General features: G+C 33.0%; 1 protein-coding gene across 1 annotated transcript; it reads right to left on the bottom strand.

Moving 5' to 3' along the window:
• Window positions 1-4106: 4106 nt before the first annotated feature.
• LOC149531527 (transcription factor bHLH36-like) lies at window positions 4107-5432 on the bottom strand. Its single transcript, XM_089809733.1, has 3 exons — window positions 5112-5432; window positions 4440-4793; window positions 4107-4346 (listed from the first exon to the last, which is right to left on the bottom strand). The coding sequence occupies exons 1-3, from the start codon at window positions 5304-5306 to the stop codon at window positions 4248-4250; spliced, it is 648 nt and encodes a 215-aa protein (XP_089665859.1). The 5' UTR covers window positions 5307-5432; the 3' UTR covers window positions 4107-4247.
• Between the last annotated feature and the right edge of the window lie 7751 nt (window positions 5433-13183).

Here is a 13183-nt window from a genome sequence, read left to right as displayed (position 1 = left end):
TCTAAGAAGGAGGAGATAGAAGACATCATCGTGTGGGTAGGAGTACCAGAAATAGGCAGTATGAAGAGTATTTGGTCAAATGGAAAGGACGGCCGATCGAGGACTCAACTTGGATTTCAGCAGCTGAGGTTTCCCATTTGGGATTTCCTCTACCATCCATAAAGTGATAGGGTCACTTTTCAATCTACCCTGGATGTCTGATGTAGGAGCATCCAGAGGTATAAGGGCAATCTTGTGTCACCCAAAAAAATGTACTTAGACTTAGTTTCTGTTTCATGTCTTTACATTTTTGGATACCCATTTGGCTCAAATAAAGGTTCCAACTCTCATAGTTCAACTATCAGTGCGTTTGAAAATCTTGAAAAAATAGGAGCATGTATTTGGGCCATCATTTCGGTAAACTAGAAGGTGTGAATTGGCGAGATGAATGTAACCATGATTTAGAGCATTCCAGAAAAAGAATTAGGTCAATAGGCCCCACGGTTTGAAAGTTATTGCAGTTTTTTGGGTTTTGGAGACCTCCTAAGAATGCTTCAAAGTCAGGTTTGGGGCATTAAATGACCTTGAAAAGGGTCAAAAAATGGGGGACAAGCAAAGCTTTTCCATAGGGCTATAGAGCGCTTCGAGAGCTTTTTGAAAATTTAAATGGTTCGTCAATCGGAGCTACGGTTCAAAAGTTATGCCTCTCGGAAGTTCGGTTACCGTTTCTGGATTCTTCTAGATTTGCACCGACTTCTAACGCAGCTTCCGGAACCTTCTATTTCATCAGTGGATGCCTACTAGCACTTTCTAGAATGTACTCCTAGTCCTTAACCCTCCGGGGTCTATTTAAGGAGATTTCTGGCATTATAAAAGGCAGCTCGGAGTGGAGTTTTAGAGGAGGTGCTAAAAGGAGAAATATTCTCCAGATTTATGCTATTGTAAGCCCTTAGGGCATGTTCTGAAGTTTATTTTCTCTGTACTATTTGTACTAGCTTATTTTCTCAGTTAATATAATTTCCCTTTTTTGTTGTGTCCATTCTGTTCTTGGGTTGTGTCCCCATCAAGTAAGTATATTTATAATAAATTTCACTACCACCTAGATTGACCTTATTTTGACTTTGGGACAATTCACTATTTTTAGAGAGTCTATTTTTGACAGGTTTATTTTGGCAACAAATGAGCTCTGGTTGATAAAGAGCCAAAAGGGTACTTGCTTCTGTATCAAAAAATAATAAGAAAGAAAGATAGTCAACAAAAAAATTGGTCAAGTCTAGAATCACCCTTGACATATCAAAAAGTGCAAAGGCATGAAAACATCAACAAAAATAGTTGTCGCAGAATTCTTTCATCATGGACAAAGTCCACGATTAGTCAAAAAATCTCATTTTGAAGGAAAATGGTTGTTGTAGAATTCTTCCATCATGGACAAAATCCATGACCACTCAAAAAATTGTAGCATGGAGAAAAATGGTTGTTGTGGAATCCTTTTGTCATGGACAAAATTCATGATCTGTCAAAAATCCTGCCTTGGAGAAAAAGGGTTGTTGCGAAATTCTTCCATCATGCACAAAATCCATGACTACTCAAAAAATCTCACCTTGGAGAAAAATGTTTGCTGTGGAATTCTTCCATCATGGGCAAAATCCATGTCCACTCAAAATTTCCATTAGTAAGAAAACTAGAAATCTTGGAAAAAAATGGCCACGTGTTAGAAATTTGTCCTTCATCAAATAAACTATGACTAAGTGTTGGAAAATTCCTCCCTCATGGAAGAAAATTGGGCTAGGTATTGGAAATTCATCCTCCATGGAAGAAAAAATGGTTGTTTCGTAAATTCCTCATGCATGGAAGAAAATGAAGTGTTGGAAACTTCTCCTTCATGGAAGAGAAAAGTTCAGTTGTTGGAAATTCCTCCTTCATGGAAGAAAAAAATAGCCCAAATTTTGAAAATTCCACCTTCATGGGAGATATCTCATTCATAAAAAAAAATGGTAGCATTGGAAATTCATCCTTTGTCGAAGAAAAAATGGCTATCAAAAATTCCTCCTTCATGAAAAAAAAATGGCTAAGTGTTCGAAACATCTCCTTTGTTAAAGAAAAAATGGTGAATTGTTGAAAATTTCTCCTTCATGGAAAAAAGAAAATGGCTAAGTTATGCAAAATTTCTCATTCATGGAGTGAACTGAAAGTAGTAGATAAAATTTGGCTTAATAGCTTGCTAGAGAGATAGAGAATACGTAATTGGTCTATATGTTTTATTTTTTATTTTTTTTGTATGATTCTTATAGTTCTTATTTCTATTTTACAAGAGGAGGATGCTCCAATTCTAAATATTCAAGAAAGATGCTCATGTCCCAAATTCTACTTCCAACATCAAAGTCATCCAAATATTGAGTGACCTGGTGTGAGACATTCAAAGTTTAATAATCAAAGTTCAAATTAAAAAATACAAGAACATGGCAATGGAAGTTCAATATGAAGAAATGATTAAGGGACATAATTATCAGCAAGGGATTCTAATCCATTTCAGGAAGATAGATTTCCAAGCAAGTACATGGAAGACAAGAATGTTCAAGGAGATATTTTCACAAAAATTAGTCAAAGTTGGATTGTAGTTATAAAAATCACGATTTTGTGGCACCATGTTATCTTTAATGATGAGTTGAGGCCACCAAGTGAGGCTTCAATGTGTTCAGGGAATGGAATCAAGAATAATCTATTCAAGGAAGACTAAGCATTTATCGAGGAATGGGCATTCATAGTGGATATTTATTGCACACCACTTTCTTCCTAAACAAGCATGCATAGTGGAAATTTATTACCCAATATGGTGGTGGATTTCTTATTGCATTAATGTAGATTCCTTTTCTTTTCCCTAAACATAATTAGTGATGATGTGGCACGATCTAGCCATCTATTATTGTGATCATCTAGACCATCTGTTGTAATCGAGGACCTATATAAAGGCCTCACTTCTCATTTGTAAAATGGGAGGATTTTTTGAGATTGTTGCTATGAATGAGATAAGAAAGTTTTCATTAAGCTTGGTGAATACTTGACGTGTCTTAGTGCTTGCTTATTCTCTTAAATTCCCTCAATTAGATTAGTTTTAGCTTAGTTATAGTGTTATGATTCTAATGGAGAATATAATGTTGTATTGATGAATTCCTTTGGTTCATACTTTTGACATTTAGTGATTCTAAATCATTGTGCAAAGTTTGCCTGAACCCCTTTCATGCATATATTTTTTTATCTTTTATATGCATTGTTCTTTATAATGGTATGTGGTGGTATGAAAATGTTTTGCATAACCCTTGAAGATTGTACCACTTCATGCATAGTTGTTGTATAACTTGGTGAAGTGGAGCTCAGTAAATTGGGAAATTTGTCCACTAGAGTACCATTATTGTCATGAGTACCCTTAGGATTAGAATAGAATTCCTAAACCTATCCTATTTAATTCTTGCATATTTAATGAAAACTCCAAAGAGTACTTCATTACAAAACCTTAAGATAGCTCCCACATCCAATATGGCTTGAAATGAATCTAAATAAACACATAAGGCCCCTTGTGATCATCAACAAATCACATCAACCACTGATCCTTTCCAAAGTTGAGACCTGGCATTAAAGGAACCTTGAAATCATTGTATGATCTTCTAGCAATCTTAGCATACACAAGAATTTATTCAAGAGAGGATAAGTTATTTTGGTATTTTGTTTTACTGTTTGCTGGATTATAAAACACACATGAATAGGATCTTATAAATAAGGACAATGTAGTCATGTTTTTGCAATAATAATGATTCTATTGTAGTAGCATTCCAGTAAATTATGGTTTAATATTTTCTTTAGTGCTTGATTAATTATTTTATGCAGTAACAATAGTTATTTGTTTCTCTCTGATTTCTTATCTTTCTAAAATGCCATTTTTATCCCATAGAATCAGATGGTCTCGTGATATCCCATTGTAAGATTATCATATTGTAAATATTCTTGGAATGATAGTAAAGGATCAAGAAATTCTTTGAGTGGAGTTGTTTGGTATGATTGACTATTGATAATCAATATATACAAAATGGGGAGCATTTTGTAACTCTCCTTCAATAAAAACATATCAACAATGCCAACCACAAAATCAATTAAAATATTATATATCAAAAATCTTAATCTTGCTTATCTAAATCACTGTTAACAGCTATCTAATCGGTTTTCCCACAAGCTCCTCTTTTAGTGAAGTTCCATGCTCTTGGCACATTACAGATTTATTTGGGACTTGTACCTTGAGTGTTTTTAAGATCAATCAATTGCAATAGTCTCTGCTTAAGTTTGAGGCCACTCTTGAAGCTCTGTGTATCCACAACCTACAATGCATGTCAAGAAATAAATAATAATCATTTTCTTGAAATCAATGAATTCTGGAAACTGTTTCTAGCTGTGTTATTATAGATTTCTACCTTACAATGGACGTTGTGGAAGATATTTCCAGCAGAGGCAAAAGAGGCCGAACTGAGTATTCCAAGGCCTTGTTCTTCAACAGCAAGGAGAAGCTCAGACAACATCATCTGTTCTTTCAAGGTGTTTGTTGTGACATCTACTCGTGAACCCACATGGGTCACTTTCACTAGAGGAAATCCCTCACACTCACATAATGATATCACATTGTCTTCACTGTTGTAGCAACACTGTTTCTCCTCGTTAATCCTCATCTTTATCTCATCTCGTTTCTTTGTAAGCTCATTCACTTTCTCCTGCAGATGGCATATATATTCTGTGGCTTCTGACAGCCGATCAGCAATTGAAGATTGGCCCTGTATCATAGTCCATTCAGAATTTTGAATACTCATTATAGTCGTTATATTCCAGTGATCTCCTAATATACAATGGTATTTGTAGCCTTATGTTATAGAAATAAATAAATCTGCACTTATTAACAATGATCAAAGATAACAAATCCCAAAAGTTGGTTTCTCCAATTCCTCTAAATATAATAGTTGTATTGTTAAATATTATGTTAAATTCTGAAAGCAATATCACAAGTACAATAATAATTCTATTGTAAGACTACAATAAGTAATCTTTTTCTTTACTTTTCATTTCAGTACACAAGAGATGGAAAAAGTGCAAACCCTATTATCTTTTCCTGGCAACAAGGAAGTGAGCTGTGAGTATCTGGATTTCATGTCCATTCTCCTCTGCCGTTCTATTACTTTGTGACGCCATAGCTTATCCTCAGCTTCACTCCTCCTGGAGGTTTGAGCACACAAATGGTCATTCTCTCCACAAGGGGAAAATGAGGAAGGCACCCAAGGAAAATCATTCATTTTCCTTCACCGCACAGCACCACGAAATGCTCGTAACATGACAACCTAACAAGGCAACGAATTAATAAAAGGGCCTAATTTTCTAGATGTTTCCCATTTCCTTTTGTTGGGAATGATTAAAAAGTTGTGTCGCCTGAAATGGGTTGCTGTCAACCATAAAGGAAAGCTGCCCTAGATATATGATTTGGGAGACAATCTTTACCCCGGTCAAAACGATGTGATCGTGCTACAAAAGAAGCTAAACAAAGTAAGGCATGTGTATCGGCGTCAAAGATTTCCTACTCTTTATTGAGATTCGACTCAATGAGCACAATTATTAGGGAGGAATCAGAAGTGCTAAAACGTGCTTTGTCGACACGTTGCAACGAGGAGGGACAACTGACAAGACCTAAATTTGTCGACTTTGCTGACTTTAATCTCGGGTTGCCACTTTCTTGCCTTCCTATTTTATTAGTCCCTACCTTATAGGAACTAATGTTCCCGTTGTCCCCACTCAATTAATTTTGAGAATCAAATTTCCTGAATTTCAAAAGTTAAAAAATGGTTTTATTTTTAAATTATTTTCTAACTATTAATTTTTTTTTCTGATTGGTTAGTTTCTATGTTTTTTTCTGATTGGTTAGTTTCTAGTTTTTGATTTAAAAACTTTAAATCCTAGATTTTATTCTAAATTTATTTTTAAAGTTTTGTTAAATAAATTTATATGGGAATGTTACAACTTGTTTGTTAGTTGATTTTGTGGAAATGTCATAGAATTTCACAAATCTTGTTTTTGTTTGGCATAATCGATTAAGAAATGTTGGTTTTGTTTGGCATAATTGATTAAGAAATGCTTTGAATTTTTTTTAGATGAGCTCTAAAATTTATATGATTATGTTATTTGTGAAATTTAGCAACACTGTTAAATTTGACCCATCTTCAACTATTCCATCCAATAACCAAACACTGTTTCCATCCACCAGAAAGTAAGGACTCCTGCTCATCTGAAGCACTTGTTCTAATTGTAATTGATCCACCTTTCTTTATGTTTTGCATGATTAGTTCTAAATTTCTTTCTTCCATCTTTCTTAGTATCTATTTTACATCATCACATTTATTGGATCAGCTTTGATTTTCTTCTTCTTTATATTACATTTTGATTTTACTGAAATAAATCATCTAGGATAATACTTTCAATCTCTTTTTATGGTAGATAGTTTTCAATTAAAAATGGGATATAGAGATAATGTGGAACCGAGTCTAAGTCTTTTAGAGTTGAAAACTCATTTTTCATTTATTTCCTTAGACATCAACTTTCACTACTATGAACTTATATTAACTTTCTCTCTTGTGCTAGGATTCCTTGTATCTTCTTTCTCACCTTGGTTCAATTTATGGTTTTCTTGCTTCTATTGGTTATTTCAATGTTTGTTTTGTCATGTTTTTTCTCTTTTCATCTCCACAATTGGCGAGTGCTAAAAGTTTATGTTTCAAATTTCAAATTTCCTTACTTGTCTCTACCATGATGAAGACAAAAAATTTAATGTTGTCTACAACCTTTTTACTTTGTACTTTGATTTCCCATTCAATTTCCAAGTTTATATTTTCCTTATAACTCTCCTTCATCAAATCCTAATGGGAGATGATAGGACAAAGGATACTAGGGAGAAATTAGTGCAATAGATAAGGGATAGATTTTCCCTTAGTAGGTTTTCAATTTCTTGTGTCTTATGGTGTATTCATTAACTAAGGTTGTAATCAACATATAAATACACTGTCCCCATTGGATTTATCTAGAAACTCCATATCTTGTGAATTTTTTTCAAAACAAAAATTCAACAACCTTATTATAACTTTTACATTTCAAAGGTCTTTTAAACCATTTTTGAATACTAGAATATATAAAATTTTGATTTGAGGATGGTTCATTGGGTCCTACAAAGTTTGAGCCCCATATATCAAATAGTGCCATAACCACTTAGAGAAACAAAAACATCTCGTCTAATCTAGTTGGTCTATCCACCCTCTAATACTTGCGACACTTCTTAGTATAATTTATTGTATTCTTATGAAATGTTGGCCAATAGTAACTTGTATTGAGAACCTTAATGGTCATTCTCTTTGCCACTAAATATCCACAACTTTGTCCATCATAGTTCTTGAAGCATGCATAATATCATATCTCTCATCCTCACATACATATCTACTAATAACCTAGAGAAGTCCAGTATAAAATATGTAATCAACTATCTACGAGAAGTTAAAACTATTCTCCATAGGTAACCTTTTTTTGTTTGGTGAAAATTGGGAAAAAGTCCTTCAAATAGATAATTGATGTTCTAGGTATGCATACTAATGGTTTTGAGAAGTTATGGAAACTAAATTCTCATATGGCAAGGTCTCATTGATAGATGTAGGATAATCTTTCACCTAAATAAAGGATACAAACTCATCCACCACATTGGCTTCCCTAGCCTTATTAACAATAGTAATTGTGAATTCTTGCATTGACAAGAACCACCTTTCTAACATTTTTGAAATATTGCATTTATTCATGAGATAATTAATGGTGGCATAATCTATAATTATAATGATTGGATACCATATTATGTAGTTCCTAAACTTTTTGATAGTATATAAATAATGATAACATCTCTTTTTCAATAACAACATAGTTGAATTGAACACTTAAATGGAAGATTATTTCTTACATAGTAGATATCGCACTCAATTAATCATTCCTTATGTCCTAATATTATATCTAAGGTTTAGTCTGAAGCATTAGTATATATATAGAATTTTAATTACCAATTTGAACTCTTCAACATTTCAGATTGAGTAAAAGCTTTTGTAAGGCCATCCAAAGATTTATCACAAATTGATGTTCATCAAATCCAAATTCCCTATTCAAAACACTACATAATTGTGTTTCACTTTGACTAAATTTGCTAATAATGAATCTCTTTAGTAGCCTCCATGTCCTAATAAAATTATAAATTCCTTACTCTTATCCTTAACTTTGGATGGATCTATCTTATTTCTAGTTGCAAAGATGTAGTATCCTAGGACTGCACATTTTTTTTACTATCATGAATAAATTTTGACTATTTAAAGATCAATTATGAACTTCACATATTTGGAAAAAAATTACAAAGTTTATGTGTGCTTCATAGAAGGTGATCAATGAGAAATAAATTCATCCATGTATAATTCCATACAAGAAGTGAAAATATTCGAGTAGATGCTAATAATTACCATTGAAATGTTCTTGGAATGTTACTGTTACCAAAAGGAAAAATAGAGTAGAAAAATTTTCCCCATAGACATGTAAATTTAGTCTTATCTTAGTCTTCAAGATCAATTCTAATATTTTTATGGAAAATAAATACATCAAATAATGAGAAGTATTATTTTCAGACAAAATTATACTGGACTTGACCTATGAAGGGAAAGGGGAAATAATTCTTTTTTGTTGCAACATTGAGTACTAAAAAGACTACACAAACCCTATACTTCACTCTTCTCCAAGGAACTATGAGAAGAGTTGACATCCATTGAATATTGGATATGGGATAGATGAAACCCACATGCAACAACATCCACAATCATCCTTTGAATTTCTCTTTGAGAGTAAGATTAATCCTCCTATGGCATTACATTACAAGTTTGAATCCTTCAATGATATAGATCATATGGATATAGAATTTAGGATCTATACATGTACTATTGTTATATGCCCTTGTAAAATATTGTTCATGAGTCTAAAGTAAGGTGAGCATGGGATCTTGCTATCGTTTAGTTAGAATTTTGTTAATGTTTACACATTTCCGAGGAGAAATGTCAAATTATGTTGTAAATTCTACCATAGAAAGTTTTCCAAGAGAAATGGACTATACTTCATGAGGTAGTGTTTAGTATTTAAAAGAGAGCACTCCAAAAAGGTGTGTAGATATACGACTTCAACTTCACACTAGTATTCAATGTAAGAGACAGAGGGTCTTCTAAACATAGCTCTTAGTATTACCCGAGTTAGATTAACAAAACCCAACTAGGATGAAGAAATTGCAATTTTAAACCCAGATTATATCAAGGAAATATGCAAGAAATTTATTTTTCATGAAATTGTAATTAATTTTAGATGTCCAACATGTATAGAAATTGAACTAATTGATTTATAAAAAGAGTAATATAGATCTAGGTGATAAATATATGCAATCAACCCATTAAATATATAGAATTCAGTTTATGCTAAAAGATAAAATAAATGATTAAGAGCTTACCTCAAAATGAGGATGGGAATATATATTTTTACTACAAAAATTAGGATCTTAATATGTGACTGAATTTTCAACTGTGAATCTATGCACAGAAAGAAAAAACTAGAAAACCTTATTAGTCTTATACCTCCACAAATAGGTTTTAGAATGGGGTTACCATTGCACCAAAAGACTAATCTATCATTGCTTGATAAAAACACTCAAATTGTAGTACATAGGAGGTGGTTAATCCTTTGTCACAAATCTAGAAGGTAGCATTGAACCAATTTCTAATAATCTCCCCCTCAGCGTTATCCGAGGGTCTGATGATTCAAACCTGTGACCAAGATTTGATACCACTTGCTAGAGTGGGATTTTTGTTGGACCAAAAGACTAATTTTTCAATCCTCAATACAAGTACTCAACTTATAGTACATAGGAGGTGGTTAAGCCCTTGTCAAGAATCCCAAGGGGGTGCTGAACTAATTTCTAACAAGGTAAAATTGGTGGTAAAGTATCTGGATACTTTGAGGGAAGATAGACATGTTCCTAGGAAATTGTAGCAAAATTGACCTAATTTTTTTAAAAAATGGTTTCTATGAGTAGTTTTCAAATCTATAGAAGTATGTGTAGGATCTTGATCAACCAAACTATGCCCTTAAGTGGCAATGAGAAATTAAAAAATCATGGTTATGTCAACTTGACGTGTAATTTTATTCTTTTTATGGACTTTCAATAAAAAAGTTATTATAAAAGAATTTGTAGGAAATTGAATTTAGTTTATGAACCACTAGTCCTTATCTAAAGAAAGAAAAAAATGGCTAGTCAAATTTCAATTCTAATGCAATAGCACAAAAAATTTAGGATAAAAACTAAGGAGTACGTGTATGTCTAACCACCTTAATCAAAATCAAATGATAATATTTTGTCACAAGATTCTAGATATAAGAAGTAGACTCATGCCAAGATGTCACACATATTTTTTGGTTTTTTTATTAATAATAAATAATTAATTATGAATTTTCTACTATAATATTTTTGGAATAAAAAACTACTATGTCTAACCACCTTAACTAATTCAAAACTTTATAAAATTTTATTTTAATTTTATTTTCCTTATAGTAGAAGAGGTATATAATATGACACATCTTTTTTATTTCAATTTTTTTTTTATGATTTGAAATTTATATTTGTTTTTCAATCAGTGTGTGAATCAACACTTTATGTGTAACTCCACTAGAAAATGAATAATAATTACTTGCTAAACTCGTAATTTGATAGACTTTACATTTATGGATTTAGATAAGAATATTCTTAAGAAACCCATTTCATTTCATCAAATTTAGCTTTAAAAAAAGTCATCAGACACATTTTTGAATTAAAAAACACACAAGAATAGGTCAAAAACATGTTATTAGGACATTTTTAAAGTTTATCATGTAAGGTTGGTATCCAAAGCAATACTAGGCCTTATAAAGGTATTAATATTTTGGTTTTGTATTAGGATGGGTCACAAAAAAGTTAGAATCAATTTTGAAATTCTTTGAGGCATTTTAGAAATATATATTTTTTAGATTGGCACTTTTTGGCACACCATTAGCCTGCACATTGATAGAAGTAGTCTAGTGAAATTTAAATAGTGGATAATAACTCCTAGATATTCCCTACTCACACAAGTTAGCCTTGATCAACTAGGAACAAATTTTTCCTTAGGCTACCCTATCTATTTAGGCTTGTTCATTAACTTGAACTTCATTTTGGGCCTCCTTACTAGTTCACTTGTTCTTGCAAGGGTTGGAGGCTGTTCCTAGGGTGTCTTGAACTTTTTTACATCCATTTCCCACACTTCTTTCATTATCTTACTATAAAATCGCTTGAAATCCTTGAAAATGCCCTATTAGGTCTAGTATCCCTCAATTAGCCCTCATCATTGACTAATTTAGGTTTTGTGCAAAACTTCCCTCAAGAAGACTACAATTAAACTTCCAATGTTGACACTTTTTTCCAAGGCCTTCAAGATTCTTGAGGTTGTAGCTCCCCAACTTCTATCTCATGCCCTAACCCTATTTTTAAGGGTTTTCTAAGGTTAAGCTGCAATTTAAACTAGTCAAGAGAAAATTTGCTCTCCCTCACTTCCTAGAAACTTTCAAGGTTTCTCCTTGCAACAATGGGACCTTCACTTGATCCTCTATGCTTCCCTACCACTATTTCTCTTCAAATCAATTCACCCTTGCAAATAAACTTCTCTTCTTGGCTCAATTTCTAGCCAAGCACACCACTGTCTCGCCTAAGGCTTCCAAGGTATTGGCTTGGCCCTACTCTCCTACTCCCATACTTACTAACACATAACATAAAATGTTTCTAATAGAATTCCTCAAGGTTTCATGAGGTTTCAACCATGGGGGATGTTGATAGACACCATTTTTCCAAGTTTTCCCAATACAAGCCAACAAGCAAACTATTTAGCAAAACATTTATTGTATAGTCAAATAGATTTCTTAGTTCTCTTAACCACAAAAGAGGAAATTAATTAAAATGTGGAAACTAGATTCAGCAACAAAAACATTAGTTCAATATCATTTCAATCAAAAACCTCAATTTCTCATTCAACTATGATGGATTTCTTCAAACTGCTATATGAAATTGTACATTCCAAAAACTCCAACCATACAAAAATGTTTCAAAGGGATTTACATACCCATTCCACAAATAAATCAATCAACCTTTGTCACTGGTAATCTCTTAGTGACTTCTAACCAAAAATTGACATTTTTTTCATTTTTACAACTTTAACTTGGTAGGAATATACTTGATGGTTCCAAAACACCTATGGAAGGTATTTAGGTCATATTTAGACCATTTCCATATCTATCTACCCTTCTTCACTTATTTATCCCTCTAAATCAACTTTTTTCACTTTTCTCCTAATTGACAACAAATGCAATATTGCATCTAATTTGATCATCTCATACATACATTAGTGTGTGTTGTTTCACATGCATGACGCGTGACTCTTTGTTTTTATCTAGTAAGTCTTATGTATTATCCAAACCCCTAGACCCTTATTTGCTTCTTAGTGACCTAACCTAGGTGCTCTTGCACCAAGCTCCCCCAACGAGCTTCAAAGTCCTTCTAGGACTTTATGAGGGAATAAGAGAAAGATCAATGCCCTTCTTCTTGAAATATCCTTTTGTATTCCAAGTGGCTTCACTATTTGGTTTTCCTTGACACTTGACAAGATGCTTCATGTAGGTCTTGCTTCCTAGTCACCTTGTGTACTTTGGAACTCAAAATCATTTCACCTTGCAACTTACTTGTAGGTGGATTGGGTAGAGTTGCTACAATTTCATATAGTTCTACATCTATAGCTAGAGTGGAAGATGGAGTGGGACCCTTCTATGGTATTAGATCTATAATATTAAAAGTAGTGGAGATGCCCATATCTACTAGTAGATCAACTTGGTAGTCATTGGCCCCATACTTGACCAAAATTTTACATGGCCCCACCTTTCTCAACTATAGTTTGTGTGATTCTCCCTTGGACAATCTATGCTTGTTAAGATGGGACATGACATAGTCCCCAACTTCAAATTGCACATCCCTCCTTTCAGTATCTTCCCTCTGCTTCATTTTTTTTGTATT

Source organism: Cupressus sempervirens, chromosome 11, assembly GCF_028749045.1.
Source record: "Cupressus sempervirens isolate cs-2001-9-10 chromosome 11, ASM2874904v1, whole genome shotgun sequence".
In the NCBI taxonomy this organism is placed as follows: domain Eukaryota; kingdom Viridiplantae; phylum Streptophyta; class Pinopsida; order Cupressales; family Cupressaceae; genus Cupressus; species Cupressus sempervirens.
Note: the sequence above shows the minus strand (reverse complement) of the source record. Positions and strands in the feature narration are given on the sequence as shown.